The sequence below is a fragment of the Pteronotus mesoamericanus genome, unplaced genomic scaffold, assembly GCF_021234165.1.
Source record: "Pteronotus mesoamericanus isolate MK-2021 breed Mesoamerican mustached bat unplaced genomic scaffold, CSHL_Meso_final contig_164, whole genome shotgun sequence".
In the NCBI taxonomy this organism is placed as follows: domain Eukaryota; kingdom Metazoa; phylum Chordata; class Mammalia; order Chiroptera; family Mormoopidae; genus Pteronotus; species Pteronotus mesoamericanus.
The window spans coordinates 15,801,594-15,823,551 of record NW_026555065.1 but is presented as its reverse complement, the minus strand read 5'-3'; the positions used below and the strand labels follow the sequence as shown (position 1 = coordinate 15,823,551).

General features: G+C 38.1%; 1 protein-coding gene across 2 annotated transcripts in view; it reads right to left on the bottom strand.

Moving 5' to 3' along the window:
* TRPM7 (transient receptor potential cation channel subfamily M member 7) overlaps positions 1 to 20,319 on the bottom strand; it is a 115,468-nt gene extending 95,149 nt beyond the window's left edge. For both annotated transcript variants that reach the window (XM_054565434.1, XM_054565435.1), the window contains exon 1: positions 20,194 to 20,319. In XM_054565434.1, the coding sequence (XP_054421409.1) occupies positions 20,194 to 20,196 (3 nt within the window). In that variant the 5' untranslated portion in view covers positions 20,197 to 20,319. The remainder of the gene's footprint in view (positions 1 to 20,193) is intronic.
* Between the last annotated feature and the right edge of the window lie 1,639 nt (positions 20,320 to 21,958).

The window sequence follows — 21,958 nt, the reverse complement described above, 5'->3', positions numbered from 1 at the left end:
GCTACTATTCTGATCCAAGCATCATCACCTCTTGCCTGGCTAACTGCAGAAACCACTCATGCCACCTTTCAGTCTATTCCTCAAGAAACATAAAGTCATCCTTTAAAAATATGTGATATGTCACCTCTTTCCTCAAGTCTTTCTAATACTTTCACATCTTACTCAAGAGTTTTATAAAATCCAAGGTTCTTACAATAATCTTTAAGGTCCTAGGGCTCTGCATCTCTGCATCCTACTTCGTTCATTTCATTCTGTCACCCCCTTCAAGTCTTTGAGCAAATGTCACATTCTTGTTGATGTTTACATTTGTTGAGGTTTACACTATTTAAAAATGCCAGCCCATCCCTTCTAGTCCCTTATGCAACCATAGAGCAAAAGAACCACTGCCAGGATCATTTTTAGAGCATTATCCTGAGAACCAAAAGATCTGGCCATGTCAGTTAAACTGCTGGTATATTATTTCTATGCTGGCCCCTTCTCCCCTCCACAACTAATACATTTACACTAGACAGAGCGTCTGCAACAGAAAAGATGTTTATTCATTTGACTTCTGCTTGTAACTTGAAAAAAAATATTGTTTGGTAGTGCTGCTGACGTGATGATATGAGGCTGAATTTCTAAAAAAAAAACCAATTTACAGCTTTAAACTCATAAATTTTCATTATGTTCCTATTATTAAAAAAACCCCCCACAGAATTTGGGGATTGGCACTGAAATTATACTGTGATCTAACGTTTAAAAAGTTGCCTCTCTCTTTTAGAAATATCAGAAACTAGATATTTAATGTATTCAAATAACCTATAGGATGATAGAAATATAGATGCACTGAGAAGCACTCAGTTTGCTCTAGTATCAGTATATAAAGTTTTTATTTAACTAAGTCATCTGCAGTTATCAACATACATCTGAAGACTACAATATAAATGACAGAAGGTGAACACACAGCATGAGCAAATGTGTTAATTCAGAATACAGTGGAACTTTTTAAGTTCTGTTAAAAAAAAAAAGGAAGAAAAAACAACTACTTGACAAAAAAGGAAGAAGCCTAGGGGATGCAGAGGTTCAAAACAGGCCTCCCCAAAATATTCCATTTTGGAATGTGTATTATTTTGAGCTGAAGGCAATTAAGACCCTGCACGCTCACAAGAAACTTTTCTCTCTCTTTTAATAATTTAAATTAGTGTCCTTGCCCATAAAAAGAGTTATCACCAGAAATAACTTTTTATGACCTATTGATATAGGGTAGGGCAAACTCTTATCACCTTATCCTGTGAATGACCTTCCTCTCCTCTCCTACCCTAAAACATCTTACCTCATCCTTAACTAAAAATTCATAAATACCTCATTTTTCCTTTCTGTTTTTGAACCCCTCACATATGTGGTATCTCTGACTCTCTCACGTATGTGGGATTCCCATGCAGATGTATATATTGAGTTTGATTATTTTCTCTTGTTAATCTGTTTCATGTAGGTTTAAGGGTCGAGGAAAGTTTCCTCCTCCCCCACAGGGAGAACTTGAGAAAATATGAGAATAAATGTCAATTATACCTCAATTTTTTAGAAAAAAAGCACTTGGTTTTCTAGGCATTCTTCAATAATAATGCTAAATGCTAAAAAAAAAAAAAAAAGAGAGAGAATATATGGGAGCAGATAAATGCTACGTAATATAATCTTGTACAATTTAGATCCTCTTTTTTTTATCCTCCTCTTGATAGGAATTAGGATGAAAAAAGCAAGGATAAACTAGAATTAAACAACACTATCAGCCAATTTTACCTGGTGCAATTTAAATACTCATCCAACAATATAAATTGGCATAGGACTTTTAATGTCTGGATAATATAAAGAACTGTGAAAACTCGATAGCCAAAAAGTAAAAAAAATAAAAATAATTGATCCAATTAGAAAATGGGCAAATTTCACCAAAGAAGATATGCTTATTTTACCAAATAAGCATATACCAAATAAGCATATAAAAAAATGTTCAACTTCATTGGTCATTAGGGAAATGCATTTTTAAAACCACAATGAGATCCTATTTCACAACTACTAGAAGGGCTATAATTCAAAAGACCAACAATACCAAATACTGGCAAGACTGTATCAACTGAAACTCTCATACTATCCTAGTAGGACAGCATAAACACTTGTAGAATAGCATAAACACTTAGGAAGAGAAGTTTGGTTGTTTATTAAGAAGTGAAACATAAACTTCCATGACAAAATTCCTGAGTATCCTCCCGTGAATAATAAAACATGTCCACACCAAGACTTGTATCTGAAAGTTCACAGAAACATTATTCACAATAACCAACAAAATGAAATACCCATACAACAGTAATAAAGGACAAGCTAAGTATAACATGCAACATTGCTAGACCTCAAAAGCATTATGCTAAATGGCAAAACCCAGACACGTAAGATTACTTAATTCCATTTACATGACATGTCTAGAAAAGGCAAAACCATAGAAACATCGTTTAGTAATTGCCTGGTGTTAAGAATGAGAGCAGGGATAAACAGCAAATGAGTACATGGGAACTTTGTGAGGCGACTGAAGTTTTCTCAAACTGGGATGCAGTGGTTATAAAACTAAATAAATTGATAAAAACCATCAAATTTGTATATTTACACAAAGAACAATTTTTACAGTATGTGCATTATACCACAATAAAGCTGTTTAAAGGGCAAGGAGGATTATTAGGCATGTAAAATAAAATGAGGAGATCAAATGTATGTTTAATCAGAGTTCCATAAGGAGAAAGGGGAAATCATGGGCAGAGACAATGTTTAAAGAGATGATGAGAATCTCTGAGAATTGATGAAAAAATCCAATCCTCCGATTCTGAAAACCCAATTACCAAGCAGGCTTAAAAAATAAATAAATAAATAAACCCTGGCTGGTGTGGCTCAATGGACTGAGCGCCAGCCTGCGAACCAAAGGGTTGCCAGTTTGATTCACAATCAGGGCACATGCCTGGGTTGCAGGCCAGGTCCCCAACTGGGGGCATATGAGAGGCAACCACACACTGATGTTTCTCTTCCTCTCTCCCTCTAAAAATAAATAAATAAATAAAATTAAAAAGCCTTAAAAATAAAATGAGACTTTCTGGCCAAGATGGAGGCATAGGTAGATACCCTTAGCTTCCTCACACAACCAAAGAAGGAAAACAACCAATTTATAAAGAAAAAACGAGAACTGCCAGAAAATGGAAGCCCTACAACCAAAGAGTTATAAAAATAAACATTCATCCAAATCAGAAGGAGCAACGGAGATGAGCAGCCAGAGTAGAGCGGACAAGCGGCAAGGCAGGGGACTCTGCTGGCGAGCCAGCAGCAGGCAGACTGGGTGGGCCCACATTCATGTGCGGATAGACGAGGAGGAACAACTGGGGAGCCAGGCAGATCGCACAACCCAAGACAAATAAGGCCTCAAAACCTCTGGCTGTAAAAACCTGTGGGGGTTGTAGTGGCGGGAGAAAACTCCCAGCCTCACAGGAAAGTTTGTTGGAGAGACCTACGGGGTCCCTAAACGTATACAAACCCACCCACTCAGGAATCAGCACCAAAAGGGCCCAATTTGCATGTGGGTAGCAGGGGAAATGACTGAAAGTGGGGCCAGAGCCGAGCAAGCAGCACTGTTCCCTCTTGGATGGCTCCCACACACACGGCATCACAACACAGCAACCTGGGTTGCCCCACCCTGGTGAATACCTAAGCCTCCGCCCCTGACAACATAAAGAAATATGGCCCAAATGAGTAACAGATCAAAGCTCTGAAAACAGAACTAAGCCACAAGGAGGGAGCCAACCTATCAGATGCAGAGTTTGAAAAACTGGTAATCAGGATGCTCACAGAAATGGTGGAGTATGGTTGCAGAAATAGAGGGAAAAGCGAAGGCTATGCAAAGTGAAATAAAGAAAAAATGTACAAGGAACCAATGGTGAAGGGAAAAAATTTGGGACTCAAATCAATGATTTGGAACAGAACGAAGAAATAAACATTCAAGTGGAACAGAATGAAGAAACAAGAATTTAAAAAAATGAAGAAAGGCTTAGCAACCTCTGGGACAACTTTAAACATTTCAACATCTGAATCATAAGGGTGCCAAAAGCAGAAGAGGAAGAGGAAGAAATTGAAAACTTATTTGAAAAGGTAATGAAGGAGAACTTCTCTAATCTGGCCAAGGAAATAAGACTTCCCAGGAGAGTCAGGAAACTCAAGAGAGTCCCAAGAAGTTGGCCGCAAGGAAGCACACACCAACGCACATCATAATTAAATTACCCAAGATTAAAGATAAGGAGAGAATCTTAAAAGCAGCAAAAAGAGAGAGTTACCTACAAAGGAGTGCCCATAAGACTATCTGTTGATTTCTCAAAAGAAACCTTGCAAGCAAGAAGGGGCTGGAAAGAAATATTCAGTCATGAAAGAGAATGACCTACATCCAAGATTACTCTATCCAGCAAAGCTATCATTTAGAATGGAAAGGCAGATAAAGTGCCTCCCAGATAAAGTCAAGTTAAAAGAGTTCATTACCACCAGGCCCTTATTATATTAAATGCTAAAGGGACCTAAATAAAGGGGCGGGGAATGCTAGTGGGAGGGGCGGTGTAGGGCAGAGGGGAATAAAGGGGAGGAAAAAAATGGGACCTTAATAGCACAATCAATAAAACACACACACACACACACACACACACACACACACACACACACACACAAAGCAAAAACAAAATGCCCTTTCTATAGCAGTTAAGTCTAAATGCTGGCTTGAAGAACTTTGGGTATTTAATTGAAATACTCATAAAAATGACTCATGGACATATACTTTTCACAGCTAATGCCTAATAAAATGCTAAATGCAAATAAAAATATTCTCATTGAATTTTTATTTAAAAGAGACTTATATATGGGAAAAAAATGAATCCCAAATAGCATTTAACATAAATGATCAGAACTCTCTTTGGGATAATCAATCTGGCAGGGAAACAAGTAAGAGTAAACTAGAACTACCAGAGTCTTTTGGGGATGGGCAATGGGGCATGGACTAGTGAAGAAATGAATACAACAGATAACTTCTAAATTCTTTATTTTTGCACAATGTCTTAAAAAACATAAACACTACAGATTGATCATTAATATCATCCTAGTTTCTCATCCATCATTAAAATTCACCTCTACAATTATTTCAAACAACATGTGCAACTATCAGGGCACACATGAACACCTTTTCCCTTAAACTGATATTCCTTCAATATCCTCACTTCTTAAGAAAAGTGTGACTATACTCCAAAAGTGGAATCAGCAACAACCCAATTAAAAAATAGGCAAAGGACCTGAATAGACACTTCTCCAAGGAGGACATACAGATGGCTCATAGGCATAGGAAAAAATGCTCAACATCACTAGCCATCAGAGAGATGCAAATTAAACCTCAACGAGATACCACCTCACACCTGTTGGAATGGCTATCATTAATAAATCAAAAAACAACAAGTGCTGGTGAAGATGCACAGAAAAGGGTACCCTAGTATACTGTTGGTGAGAATGCAGATTGGTGTAGTCACTGTGGAGAACTCAAAAAATTAAAAATGGTACTGCTTTATGACCCAGAAATTCTACTGCTGGGACTGTACCCTAAGAATCCTGAAACACCAATTCAAAAGAACTTATGCTCCCCTATGTTCATAGCAGCGCTATTTACAATAGCCAAGTGTTGGAAATAGCCCACGTGCCCATCAGTAGATGAGTGAATTAAAAAACTGTGGTACATTTACACTATGGAATACAATGCAGCAGAAACAAAGAAGGAACTCCTACCTTTTGTGGCAGCATGGATGGAACTGGGGACTATTATGCTAAGTGAAATAAGCCAGTTGGTGAAATAGAAATACCATATGACCTCACCTATTAACTGGAAATCTAATAAAATAAACCAATGAGAATAATAGAATCAGATATATTGAAACATGGAAAGACTGTAGGAAGTTGTAGGAAGGGAGAAGAGGGGTAGTAATGGTCAAAGAGTGGAAGGTAGGGGAAGGGATTAGTCAAAGAGCAGTATTAATGACTCTTGGGCATGGATAATGGAGAGGGGACTGACTGTGGGAGAGAGGGGTGGGCTTGATGGAGGGGGTGCAAAAAGGAAAATAAAGAAATTGGGACAACTGTAATAGAATAAATAATAATAATAATAAAATGAAAAGGGAATCAGCATATTTTTTTCCTATAAAGGACCAGAGAATAAATACTTTAGGTTTTCTGGACCACATACTATCCCTGCTATCTGTTCTTTGTTCTGTTATATTAACTCTTTAAAAAAAAAATGTAAGAACCATTCTTAGCTCAAGGCCATACAAAACAGACCTGAGCCAGATTTGGCCCACAAGGCACAGTCTGACAAACCATGCTTTAAATCCCATAAAAGCATGGGTCTTTCCCATTACCTCTGTGTCAATTCAATCCAAAAAGCATTTGCCAAGCTCCTCAGATTCTTCCCCTCCTACACTGTTTCTTGGACACCAATGTCCCTTCTACCCAGTTCTATAATCCCAGTAAATACCTGCGTTGAGTTGCTTTTCAATTGGGGAGGGGAGGTAACAAGTTTTAGGTGCACATTAACAGTTATTTTTCAATAGACTTTCAATAGAAAAAGCATTTAAATAAGCTTTATGGATGTAACCATAAAACTGTAACATCCCTAAACAAAAACTCTAGTGTTTGAGTATATACCTCTAGCCTTTTTCCAGAAATAAGTCTTTTCCAATCACAACCTAAGACACTTTAGTCACTGTTAGTATTCATTTTTGTCAGTATTTTATAATAAAATACAAAACTACTCAAAAACAGAGATGTTTTTGGGATTTCAAAACTTAAATCTTGCTCACAATTAGTTTCATTTTATCATTCTTGTTATAAATTAACAAACAGCCAGTACTATCTCTTTACACCCTCGAACCCTCCATAGTTTTAATTGAAAAATCCATCCAAAACTTTAGCAAAAAAAGTCACTTTGCTAAAGTCACTTAAATCATGTCACTCCGATGCTCACAAATTTTTACTAAATGTTGTGCCTTTTACTAAAAGGGACATACAACTAGCATGTCTCAAGATTACCTGCCACAACTTCCCCAACCTTAATTATTCACTAATTTTGTTTATAAGGGCTTAGGGTCTCTCACTCTGTTTATGTAACTGCCAAATGTAAATATATCCTCCCCACACACAGCATTCTTATAATTTATGGCCTTCATTTATTACATCAGGTATTGGCTTCAGGTATCTGATAGTCATACCCCAACTGAGAATTGTAAATCCTTCACAATAATAGGTTTCCACAATTTTTGATTTTCTGAGTTTCTACTCTGCCATCAGTTATCCAATTAAATGGGCTCTGGATTATAAATACACATATAAATTCCTAATTTCATTCTTCTCTTTTGATAGGCTGCATTACTAAATTTTACCAACAGATGGCATACTGTAAACACAAAACTGAAAATTTCTAAACAAACATTCTAGGCAAAGTAAAAACTCTAATCACAGAACGCTAGCACAGGAAGGGAATTTAAAGATCACTTATTCAGCTTCAGTGGTTAAAGACGACAGATGCTAGAGTCAGATTAACCCAAATCAGAATTCTAGCTCTGCTATTTAGTATCTATGCAACTTTAAGCAAATTTCTGAACATGTTTCTTTACTTGTTAACTAAAATAATAACAAAACCTACCTACAATTAATTGTTGCTCTAAAGATTAAACAAAATGATCCATGCAAGGTGTTTTAGCACAACACTTGGCACACAGTCAAATCTCAACAATGCTTCAAAATTCCATATATTATATTGATAAATTCTTCCTATCTGTCTACCAACAATAGGCACACATACGTTATAAATAAACTCTCTAACCACTTCCTACTCTCCAAACAATCAGTACCAGCACATCCTTCCTGCCTAAATGCTGACGGAAAAAACTGGGGGAAAAAATTTAAATTGCTTAAAAATTCTACTTTAAAGTAATGTGCAAATGAATATATTTTTACAACTAAATATACTTTATGATTCTATGTATTAATATTATGAGGCTTCTATGGGACTAACCTTCCCATAGACAAAAATCATAAACTCTGTACAAAATAAAGTTTAAAAAATGACTACTTAACAGCACTGAAAACAACCAAAAGGCGGCAGAAATTGTTTGGAGTCTATACTTGGAAAAAAGGAACAGCAAAAAGTGAGTCTCCCATTTTTTAAGGTGTTTTTGGTGGTGATGTTGTTGACCTGAAGACAAGTCCCACCCACACCTACTTAGCAGCTGAAATTCCAACAGAAATCCTAGTCTTACTAGCTTGAAGAACCAGAATGCCAACTTCAAGGTGACAACACCACCTAGAAAGTAGTGGGAAGAATTCTGCAAAAAAAGAGAATCACAGAAGGGGAGCCCTAAATGATGTGTATTAACTCTGCTCAAATCTTTGATCCAGGAAGTACATATATATGTAGATTCCAAGCAGCCCAGCTAAGAATGAAATAACTGAGAAGGAATATTTTGCTGCCCTCATGAAGGAGACTGAATTTGGAATTTGAGTATAGTCAAGCTAATTAGTCTTTTTCTGTCTGACTGCCATAACAAATACCCTAAGACTAGGTGGCTTACACAACCAAAATTCATTTTCTCACAGTTCTAGAGACTGAAATCCAAGATCAAGGTGCCAGCAGGGTCGGTATCTGGAGAGAGTTCTCTCTGGGTTGCAGACTGCTCTTTTCATTGTGTCCTCACATGGTGGGTGAGTGAGCAAGTTCTCTGGTGTCTCTTCTTATAAAGTCCATACCCTCATGACTTCATCTAACCCTAATTAAACCCCAAATGCTCCATCTCCAAATACCATCATATTGGAGGTTAATTTGGAGGCAACAATCCTTAATTTGGCGGGGGGATACAAACATTCAGTCCATAACAACTACTTAAAAAAAAAAGTCTTCAGAGGACTATAATAAAACCCAGAGTCTCTATAAGGAAACATTCATGAAGTCTACAGTACAATCCAAAATAACTAAGTATAAGAAGAAACTAAAAAAGTGACCCATATTGTTAAAAAGTAATTTGCCTACTAATAAAATGCATATGCTTAAAAAAACTAAACAACACTACAGACCTAGAAATTCTAAGTTATGTGATAAATCTGTACATAGATCAAGATGCCTGCCATCAATGGCAGACACAATGACAAAGAAAACTTAAGGCTAGCCCAAGGCAAAATGTTGAAATAGGCTGGCACTGTCTAACTTCCTCTACCAGAGTCCAATTCATTCGACCTTCTGGCTTTCTTACAAGCCCTTATTCTAGAACCTTATTCTAGAGTTCTGCTCTTACTCTTAATTGGTTACCAATTACTTAACTAATTATTTGATATTATTAATAATTCAGATGTAAACTCTTTGAGAGGTTTTGTTTTAAATTCTGAGTTTTTTTTTTTTTTTAGAGATTTATTTATTTTCACTCAAAAAAGAGGAAGGGAGAGAGAGGACAAGAAACATGAAACATCAATGTGAGAGAGAAACACCAATAGGCTGCCTCCTGCATGCAGACTCAAGCCTGCAACCAGGGCATGTGCCCTGACTGGGAATCGAACCGGTGACCCTTCAGTTATGGGACAATGCTCTAGCCAACTCAGCCACACTGACCAGGGCCCTTTGAGAGGGTTTTAAAGGCACTGCTGAAAAGCCTCTGTGGAATGACAAATATTTGGCAAAATTCTGTGTATTAAAAAATAAAACTGAATCAAATTCAGACCCTTGACTGTATAAAGACAATGCTACTATATCCAATCTTATCTTCTGTTGGCTCTGCTTTCCTGCTGACCTTATGGAGATTGTTACCCTGATTTTTTAACAACCCAATATGGCCTCAGATTTATGGGATAGAAAACAGGATAAATAAAGAGAAGTGTGAGCCACAGACTTAATACCATACCATGGAGTCCAAAATATTAAATAATTGAAGACTAAGCACATTTAGTTTAAAAAACAGCCAACCTCAATTTAACTAAAACAGTATTTTTTTTTCCCCTCAAGTATTCTAGAGTGTTACTTAAAATAATTCATTTTAGCATAAAGAATTATTAGTAAAATGAAAAGGGATTAAAACTCATCTTTTCAGAAAAGCCACATCGGGAAAAAAAATAATCATTTTAATTTTCTTATGCTAAGTAAAAAAATTTTACCTAGACACTAAGATTGCTTTAAAAACCAAAATAAACATTAACACAAAAGACAAATAGAAGAAATAAATTGCTTAGAAACAGAAATATGCATTTAAGGAAACTTGGTGTATGTATGATGGAGAGAGCAATACCAATTGAAAGGAAACACGAAGTATGATACTATATGTATATATATATGAACTATCACACTAAATTAAAAAATGAATATTACATGGATTAAAGCCAAAATGTGAAAAACAAAAATTTTAAACATTACAAAAAAAACTTTATAAAGTTAGGATAAGAAAAAGCATATACTATAAAGCAAATACTTATAAGTATTACACTAAAATTAATAAGCAATGCGACAGCCTAAAAGTAAGTACACAGCCAACCATAAACAAAGTGAAAAATTAAAAGCTACAGACTGGAAGAGATATGTGCAGCTCATAAAAGAAAAGAAAGAGTATTCAGGATATATAAAAAACTTCTACAAGTAAATAAGATAATCTAATACAGAACTGAGCAAAGGTGATAAATATTCAATTCACCAGACAGAAGGTAACCATGGCCAAAAATCTGTAACCTGAAATACTCAGCTTTATTGGTGGCCAGTAAAATGCAAATTAAAATGAGAAACATTTTTACATTCACAAATCTGGCAAAATAAAATAACCTAACCAACTAAGTGCTGGCAAAGAAGTTTTTAAGATGGGAATCCTTACATAGGGAATGTAAACTGCACTACTACTTTGTCAACACTTGAGCAACAGCTATGAAGTTGAAGATGCACCAACCCTATTACCCAGCAATTCTACTTCTGGATATAGATACCCTAGAAAATGCTCACATTTATACATAAGTTGGCACACGTAAGAATGTCGCATCATTATTTGTAAAGAACTAGAAACCACCTAAATGCCCAGTAAGAGCAAAATGAGCAACGTATAAGTCATATAATGGAATAATGTATAGCCATTAAAAGGGACAAGCTAGACCTTACATCTATCAACATGTATAAATCACCAAAACCTAACTAAGTAAAAAGAAAAAAAGTCCATTAAAAGACGCACATAATTCCATATATATAAAACCTAAAAATACCAAAAAAACACATATTTTATATACACTATGTAACAACACCATAAAAGTATGCAAAAGAACAGTAAAGACTAAAGTAGTTATGTCTGCAGAAGGGGAAAGTAGAATGGGATTTTGGTGGTGTATGTGAGAGGCTTCAATTTTACCTGTAATATTTTATTTCTTAGGCTGGGTAGTAGGTACATGAATGTCTGCTATATTATAACCTACTGACTTTTATATATCTTAATTCCATAACAAAAAAATTATGTAAGAATTCCAATTATATATTTACTTTAAAATATTATGTCGTTTCAGCTAAACAGTACAATTTAAATTCATTTTTATTCCCATCTCTTTGTTAAAGTATTTTCCCCAAAATAATATAATCTGTTAAATTAAATGGGTCCATCACAAATATCTAATTCAGTACAACTGTTGTTTTGAATCAACCAATATCTAATAGAACTGCTGATGTTTTCAGATGATGCCACAAAAATTAACCTGAAAAAGAAATCTGAAGAAAATATTAGTAGGGACTTCCGATCAAGATGGAGGTGTAGGTAAACACACCTTGCCTCCTACACAACCACAGAAAAAATTACAACTAGACTGCAAACCAAGTTATCACCCAGAATCGTCAGAAAATTGAGCTGTATGGAAGTCTGACAACCAAGGAATTCAACAGTCACATTCATCCAGATGGATAAGCTGGCCAGAGAGGCACAGACATGTGGAACGGGCATCACACACCCATGAGTGGTAGATAAAAATCTGGAGGGATACCTTGAGAGTGAGAGGAAGGATACCTCAGAAGTGAAGAATCCCAGACCCACACCAGACCACCCAGCCTACAGTTCCAGTGCCAGGAAGGTAAGTCCCTGTAACTTCTGGCTGTAAAAACTGGTGGGAGTTGGGGCAGCAGAATAAATTGTGAGATTCTCAGGAGCCTCATCTTAAAGGACCCACAACGGATTTAGGACTTACGCACACCCTCTCCCTCTGGGTTTCAGCGCTGGGCAGGCAGCTAGAAGGAGAGCAGTTACATAAGGGAGAAACTGAAATGTCTGGCATCAGGGCGAGTGCCAGGCACAGGTTCCTCCTGGACAAAATTCCAGAGGCCAGGCAGTAGCACTGTCCCCTTTCTGAGCCCTTCCCCACACAGAGCCACAGAGAGGGGACACCACATCAGAGACTCCATCAACCTGATTCACACGGTTTCCCCGCCCTGGAGAATACCTAAGGCTCTACCCCATCCAACTTACCAGTGCACTTTTCTTCAAAAAACCATGATACTTAAAACAGGGAGGAAAGCAGCTCCACCTAATTCATAGAAACAAACACAGGGAGGCTGCCAAAATGAGGAGACAAAGAAATGTGGCCCAAATGAAAGAACAAAACTCCAGGAAAAGAACTAAACAAAATGGAAATATGCAATCTATAATATGCAGAATTCAAAACACTGGTTACTAGGATGCTCAAGGCACTCACTGGGTACTTCAACAGCATAAAAAAGACCCAGGCAGAAATGGAGGTTACACTAAGTGAAATAAAGAAAAATTTACAGGGAACCAACAGTGGAGTGTTGAAGCCAAGAATCAAATCAATGATTTCGAACAGAAGGAAGAAAAAAAAAAAATTCCATCAGAACAGCAAGAAGAAAAAAGAACCCATAATACCAAGGATAGGCTAAGGAGCCTTTGGGACACCTCCAAACATACCAACATTTGAATCACTGGGGTGCCAGAAGGAGATGAGAAAGACAAGAAATTGAACTTATTTGAAAAAATGATGAAAAAAACATCCCTAATTTGGTGAAGGAAATAGACATACAAACCCAGGAAGCACAGAGAGTCCCAAACATGATGGACCCAAAGAGGCCCACTCCAAGATACATCATAATTAAAATGCCAAGGTTAAAGATAAATCTTAAAAGCAGCAAGAGAAAAGCAGATGGTTACCTACAAAGGAGTTCCCATTAAGACTGTCAGCTGATTTCTCAAAAGAAACTTTGAAGGCTAGAGGGACTGGCAAGAAGCATTCAAAGTGATGAAGAGCAAGGACCTACAACCGAGATTACTTTATAATATTACTTTATAATACAGCAAAGCTACCATTTAGAATTGAAGGGCAGATAAAGTGCTTCCCAGACAAGGTAAAGCTAAAGTAGTTCATCATCACCAAGCCATTATTACAGGAAATGTTAAAGGGGCTTACTTAAGAAAAAAAAGATCAAAACTATGAACAATAAAATAGCAATTATTTCCCCCCTGTCAACGACTGAATCTTTGAAAAAAAAAGAAAAAATTAAGCAAACAAGCAGAACAGAAACAGAATCATAGATATGGAGATCATTTGGAGGATTATCAGCTGGGAGGGGGAAGGGAGAGATGCAGAGGTTGGGGGAGGAAGTACAGGGATTAAGTAAGAAGTACAAACTGGTAGGTACAGAATTGACAGGGAGATGTTAGGAACAGTACGGGAAATGGAGAAGCCAAAGAACTTATATGCATGACTCGAAGACATGAACTAAGGGAAGGGTTGCTGGAGAAAATTGGGTACAAGGTGGAGGGGGGCAAAGGGGGAAGCACTGGGACAACTGTAATATCATAATCAATAAAATATATTTTAAAAATAAAATATTAAGATAGTCTCTATTACTAAACTTGCACATTCATATTGTGAGTAAACCATATCCTTATTTTCTATACCTGAGTAATGTGATTAACTTCGTTGATACATTCATGATAGAGTTCTATGGTTTTTATTAAAGAGTCCTACCCATCACAGAATTCTACTTAATTTAATTAGTGACTTTTCCAATCTACTAAAGATCCACTCGGACTCTGCATTTTGTTAAAATACAATGTATACAACTGAGCTGTGAACAATATATCCTCATGTTATTTAAATAGACACTTGGTAATAAAGAAAATTCTTCTAGGTTTTATAGCATTTGAGAAAGATATGGTATAATAAATGTTTTTTAAAAAGGTAACACATTTTTCAATGACCTTAACATTTTTACTTAACACTATACCTGTCATGTGAGATATCACACATAATACATATACATGCCCCAGAATACCAAGACCCTTCTCCTAGTTTCTATAATTTGGCAAGTCAAAACATACTCTACAATTTATTAGCCTAATGACCTTTGCTAAGGGACTTTGCTTCTCTGTTCCTTATATAAATAATGAGGGGAAAACAATGTCTACTTTGTAGAGTTTTCCTGAGAATAATATAAGCAATTGATATATGTGAAAAATTTAGAGGAATGGCCAACTAAATGCTAATACATGTTATCTAATACTGGGAAAATTTGTCCAAAGCCTGTTAGACTCTTTTCTCAGTCAAGAGTACCTCCTGATATTTTTGGTATGGTAAATTATACTGAAGACAAGAAAGACCATTGATTCACATATTAAAGGGTAATTTACAGCCCTGTATTTCTAGTCTAGCTAAAGCTTCTCCAGTCTCCTCCTCATAGTAGTAGTCTTTTTCTAGATAACTTTCCTTCTATCATTCCCAATGTACTACCAAACTGCCAGAGGAAAGCAGGTAACTAAGCCTACTAAACTTTACTTTGCACGTATTTTTCAATCAATGAACTCTGGGCTCAAGGTTATTCTATTCATGATAACGGATTACTCAAAATCTTTTCTTTCCATGAGGAGCTGGGTTTCCACAGGTTTGGAGTTTCCAGAAATCTAGCAGCTGGATAGTTGAGGTGTTACATTATTAACTTGTTTTCATGATGCAAGGATGAACAAATAGTGTCTCACAGACTTTAATTCTAGTATTGCTCCTCAGATCAAGTAGAGGAAAAATTATCATCTGCCTTTTACAGACAGTTTAACAGTCATGCTCATAAAGCGTGACTTGGAAAAGATGCTTAGGTGAGAGCCAAGTTTACCAACCTCAAAGAACTGCTTACCTCTATATACTTAAATTTCTTCAAGGTTCTAAAACACCTAAATGGTCAGAAAACTAAACACACATTCCCCGAAAAGATTCAGAGCAATTTTCTATATCCAAGGTGAAATGACCAAAGGGTCAACAAAATATCTACAAGTACTAACTTAAGTTAGAGCCAGTCTTTTTTTATAAAGATAAACTAGAAGACATATAATTCTCCAAGTCAAACATTTCATTCATACTCAACCTAATCTAATAATTGCAACAGTGATACACATAAGTTCTTTTATATCAATTCACATAAATGATTCAGTTCAAATCCCCATAGGCAGCCACTAGATGCTCAAACCCTAAACTAATCTTAACCTCTATGAATTTTGCCTCCAAGTACCAAACTTAAAACAGGCACTTAAGAAGCAGTCACTTAAAAAAAATTATAACCGATATAGTAGTATCAAAATCATCAATGGCTAAAACTACTAAAACTATTAATGTGAGTGTCTGACAGGGAACTTCACAACTGAAAGATTAGGTGGCTGACAACACCAACCTACTGGTCAACCTTACATCAAAGTAAGAAAAACAACCAGACAACATGTGCCTCTAATGTGATGCAATGCAAAGTACATAGCACTACCTGAAGACTATTCTTGCCAAATATCAAACTAGAACTCTGAATGAGTCTTCAGATTAACCACTAGTTCACAGGAAATACAGAGGAGAAAAAAACATGTTACATGACACTACATGGATGCATTCAACAAAATCCAAAACTGTGGGAAATTCTACAGGGCAAGTGATCTAGATTTTTTTCATTAAATAAATAGGAAAAAAAAAAACCCCATAAAAACAAAGGAGATGTTACAAGAGACTGAAACACATTTATCAACAAATGTGTGGAATGCTGTATACAGCTGAGGGGAAATGGAAGGGATATTAGAAGAAACAAAATTCACATGTTTCCAACTGCTGAAACTGGTCATGGTATATGGTGATTAATTTTACTATTTTATTTTTGTATGTTTGAAATCTCCCATATTACAATGTTAAAGAGAGAGAGAATATCTAATAGATCAAAAATCTCTATGATTAGAACTCTCAAACAAATTCTGTTTACTTCAATAATCCTTCACTTAAATATCAAAAACTAAAATACACATCTTAAGTATTGCCTTTAAGTTATTATGTTTGCACATGTTAAGTAATGACTTCAAATATTCACATGTTTTCATTTTATGTTTGGTTCTTATTATTACCCCTTGTCAACACACATAGGCACATTACTCCACAAAAGTAACCAAGTTCTAAATATTTTACCTCCTAAACTCAGTCCGTTCTTTCTTTTCCTCTATTACTCCTTTATTTCAAGCTCTCAACATTTTGGTCAGTCTTGCTATTATCTATTTTTTGCTCCCTATTTTCAGTTTTAGCACATCAATTCACTCTCTATATTGTTTCCTTAAGTGGATCCCCAGCATCTCCAGAATAAAACCCAAACTCCTTTGCATGACATACATTGTCCTCAGATATCTGGTCCTTGCCCATCTTTACAGCACTCTCATCAGTATTCAATATCATCCCATACTTCACTCATTCCATACTATGTACAGACATACCCTGTTTCATTGCATTTTGCTTTACTGCACTTTGCCAATGCTGCCTTTTTTAAAAAAACAAATTGAAGGTAAGACCCTCCATCAGCAAAACACTAAGATGATGGTAAGTACTTTTTTTTCTACTTAAAAAAATTTTTTTTGTATTTATTTATTCTTAGAGAGAGGGAGGGGAGGGAGAAACAGAGTGCGAGAAACATCACTGTGTGAGAGATACATCGATCATTGTCTCTCTCATGCCCCCAACCAGAGAGTCAGCCTGCAACCCAAGGCTGGGAATCGAACTGGTGACCTTTTGGTTCACAGGCCAGAACTCAGTCCACTGAGACACACCAGTCAGGGCTAATGGTATTTTTTAAGCAATAAAGTATTTTTATTCTTTTGGCCAATTATTGTTTATTTTTATTGAATTAAAATGAGATATCTTTTAAAATTTATTTTTATTGCATTTTTTCCAAAATATTTTTAAAGTATGTACATTTTTGCTCTAAGATGTAATGCTATTGTACCCTTAATAGACTACAGTATAGAGTAAACATAACTTTCATATGCACTGGGAAACCAAAAAAATTTGTGACTTGTTTTATTGTGATACTCACTTTATTACAGTGGTCTGGAACCAAACCCAAAATATCTCCAAGGTATGCCTATACAGTACTTGTAGAGTAGTTCCCAGAATAAACTAAGGATGTTATTCTCTTCTAAAGATCAGTTCCCTTAGACTAAAACCACCAATTTAATGTCCTTTCTAATTCTAGGTTAATTCCAATTCCTGTTGACTCTACAAGACTCATCTCTACTATCAGCAGCTTTGCAAAGTACTGACTTTCCTTTCTCTCTCCCTGATTACCCTACTCTTTCACAGTAATCTATGCCAGGGGACCCCAAGCTCGGAGCCACAGACTGGTACCGGTCCGGGCCTGTTAGGAACCGGGCCACACAGCAGGAGGTGAGCTTGAATGTAATGCACTTGAATCACCCTGAAACCATTCCCCCACTCCCCACACCCCCCTTGGTCTGTGGAAAAATTGTCTTCCACAAAACGGGTCCCTGGTGGCAAAAAGGTTGGAGGCTGCTGATTGACGCAATAGTATCACACCGTTCTTTTGTTTTTTGCAAAATGATATTGTCCTTCAAAACTATGCAGTATTACAGTGCCCACAACATAGTGAACAATAAATGTTTGTTTTATGAAGTAATGTATGCACCTTCCATTGAAGACAGGTAGATCTTTTATAAATAACTAGAATGTAAGGTGTTTAAAAGTGGGAAACTTGCCTAACACATCTTTGCCACTCGAGGGCCTATCACAGTGCTTGGAATATATTAAACACTAAGTAAGTGACTGCCAAATGAATGACACAAAGGTGTAGTGATTTTGTACAAAATTTAATTCTACTCCAGTTTTAAACTGTGTCTATTGGTATTTTATTTGTTTTGTATTGTTTTTGGACAGTTGACTGATTAATTTTAAAGCTCCTTAAAATGGAAAAATATTTGTATGCTTTCTTTTAGTGTCAAAGAAGAAACTGATTACCATAAGCAAATACCTTAAGTAAGAGCTTAGGATACTAATTATACAGTATACATATGACATACTTTTGTAAACTTTTAAGTCACAGTGCCGACCTAAAAGGCGAGGAAGCTCAATATTTTATCATTACCGGAGAACCTCATTTTTAGGTTATCCTAAAGTTTCACTATAATTTAATAGAAATAAAGAAAATCAGAACTCAACAGCAGTCAGGATTCAAATAATGTAAAGAACAAAATCAGAGTCTTAATTTCAAATTTTGAAGTGAGAATTTCTCCCTGTAGAATCGACAGGACTACTCGTAGCACATACAACTCAATACTGAGTTCTCACTATGTGCCAAGTACAGTGCACAACTTATGTACACAAACATATTGTTTGGGGGAGAACATCTACTATTTTCAAAAAGACTGGACATAAATAAATAAATAAAAAGGTAGCAGAAACAGAAAGAACTCATACCACACCTTCATTTTTGAAGGCTAGGTTTCAAATTATTAGACTTTCAGTAGAAAAGTCAGTAGAAACGAAATCATCTGGTTGCTTTAAAAAACATTAGGAAGCAATGGCTTTGACGATGATGAATCATCTTCAATTTTTTCAAAATACTTAATTTCAAATGTATGCTATTTATCATCTAAAAAGGGAAATCTAGACACGTCACTGAAGAGTCAGCATTAATGGTTTGCTTTTTTTTAACAAAAGGCACTTTGATTCAACACCCCCCCTCCCCAAAATAATAGATTCCCTTAAAATCTACTTAATAAATTTAAATATTTAGCAACGGTAAAGGAACTTAAAATGCCCTTCTTTTAAAAATTACGAAAAGGGTAAAATGATGTTTTTACTGACCTTACGTTACTCAAGGTGGAAAAGAGTAGATGGTGCACTACTTATTCAAGTATAGCACTATAGCTTCTAAAGTAAACCTGCCAGACTCCAGCGGATGGAGAGCTGGTTGCATGAAGCCTATCAAGTTCAAGTACTAACCAGAATACCTACACCTCGCTTTTCAAGTCCCTGATCTAAATGACTTTCTTTAAAAAAAACTCTTCAATTTGATTCCTGGCTTTAACAAAAAACAAAGCTCCATCAAACGCTGCAATGCACCGCATCTCTCTTCATCTGCACCTTAGGTTTAAAACACGACCAACCCTTTTCTAGGACAACGGATGAGGCAGTTTGACATAAATCCAGACAACACATCGCCTTGGTACCTACAGGAGTGCCTCAATATAATCCTTAATTCTTGCTGAAGAAAATTCCAAGCCAGATCTACCATCAATACTGTCAAATCCCTCTCCTTTGGCTCCAAAAGGGAAATGTACCTGTAGAGTATCCGCTGCGCAGCAAACAAGGCACAGCTCCAACCTCGTGTCCTGTATCCCTTTTTTGTTCCCTCGCAGTCCTCCCTCCCCACGCAGAACTTGAGCAGAGCACTTGGCTCTCTTATCTGCCAGCAACTGGCGCCAAGAGGATCGCGCTCCCGGGAGGTGCAGAGCTCGGGGACTGAGTGCTGCGTCTGGCGCGCTGCAGCCGCTCGGCTCAGCCAGGTACTCCCCGGCTCGCGCCCCTCCTGCCTCGCGGGGCCCTCGCTGGGGCTCCGGTCTGGATTCCCGCGACGAGCTGCCGCGCCAGATTCGCTACCTGCTTCCTGCCTCTCACCCCCTAAAGAACTGCACTCCCGTCCGGCCAGGACAAGTCCGGAAGTCTCAAGGCAATTCGGTTGGTCCTTAGCTCCAGCAAGCGCTGTTCCGCGCTCACAGCTGCCGGCCGAGTCCTACCCCTTCCCTGCCCGCAACCCGCAGGGCCATTCCCAGTCCGGGGACTGCGTGGGGCAAGTACCATTCTCCTCACGGGGCGGACTCCGGAAGGGCAGCAACTCCACCTCCTCCTCCTCCGCGGCCTGTAGCCATCTATCGGGAAGCGTCTCCGGAGTCGGCAGCAAAGGCCGCCGGACAAGGACAGCCCAGGGAAATCTTCTCAGAACTAACTCAGCTCCGACGCTAGCAGCAGAAGCCGAGTCTTTCATAATTGTGCGACCAACTCCTCCGGGTGACCCGCCACAGGGACGCACCCGCGCCCGCCTCCGCCGGCGAGGGGGCAGGAGACAGACCACGTGAGAGTCGCGTCTTGTGCGTCGCCGCCCGCTAGCCGGGTCACGTGAAGGGTGCGCGCTCCCTCCTTCCAGGCAGTCTTCTTGAGCGACCTAAGCCACACACCACCCGCGGTTCCCGAGATGGGTGCGGTGTATCCCTTAGATCTCCATTGGATACCGAGGCGAGACCTGCCCGAACGCTACCTCAGCTCCGGGAATGAAACTTGGGGAAGCAGTAGTTGAGGGTTAAGCATCCAGGCCTCCCGGATATGAAGTTGCCGTGCTCCCAGCTGGGCCTGGCTTCTGGCTGCTCTGTCAAGTAGCGTTTCCCAGCCCTTTTTCTGTTACTCCGCAAGCACAGAGGTCTTAAATAGTACTCTTCTCGTCTAAATACAAAATTATTTTACCCCAAATCATATTCTTCGTTTCCCCTGTTTCTGCCAGCAAAAGTCTTCTCTCAGTTCTGACTTTGGGCACCATCCTTTCCCTCCAGAGGTATCGCCCACAGGCACCCATGTCCCACAGGCGACGAAAGCCTGGGTTGTTCCGGATCTAGTAACATGCGTCTCTGTCCTTCCTTTCCCTTTGCTGTCACACAAGCCCAGGTTTGAGTATTAGTGACAGTTCACTATATGTTGCTTTTCACACAACACACTCCTACTTCCGAAAAACGTGGGAGTTACTCCTCTTCAGGAGTTCCTTCCTCTGCCCTGAGGGGTGTGGCGCAGTGGATTGGGTGACCTCCCCCAAACCTAGAGATCAAGGTTCGGTTCGGGCCTGGGCTGTAGGTTTCCATCCCCCAACTGGGCGCAACCCATCCATGTTTCTCTCCCTCTCTTTCTCACTCCCTTTCCCTCTCTGAAAAAATAAGGAAATAAAAGTCTTTAAAAAGAAAAGAGTTTCTCTCTCTCTCACCCTATGTGACCTGACTATTTATTTATTTATTTATTTTTAGGGAGGGAGAAAGAAAGGGAGAGAAATATCCATGAGGGAAAGAAATATAGATAGGTTGCCTCTCACTCGCTCGCAACCGCGGACCTGGCCGGGCAAGCCGGGCACTTGCCCCGACTCGGAATGCGACCTTTCGATTTCCGGGACAAGCCCAACCCACTGTGCCACACCAATCAGGGCCTCTTATCTTTATTGGGGATATTTGGAAAGCTCGGAGGCAATAGAATGTAAGGCTTGGCGGGAAGAATTGGAAAGACACGTATTGAAGATGTTCCAGATAAGGGGGACACAAACAAAGGCGGAGAGGCATAACCTCACGTACTCGCTTGAACCCTTTTAAGTGATAAGAGTCTGGGTCTGCAGGAATAAACCCGATCAGCCTCCTCTCTAGGCCTAACTGAGTAAGAATGATCCTTAAGTTTCTCTGTACTTAAAACCCTTAAGTGTCTCTTTTTCTTAAGTCAAAATAGATTAGTATCTGATTCCATTTCATTTTTCCAGTCTTATCTCTAGTCACTTCTCTTAGACTCCTTTTGGTCCCCATACAAATATGTTATCATG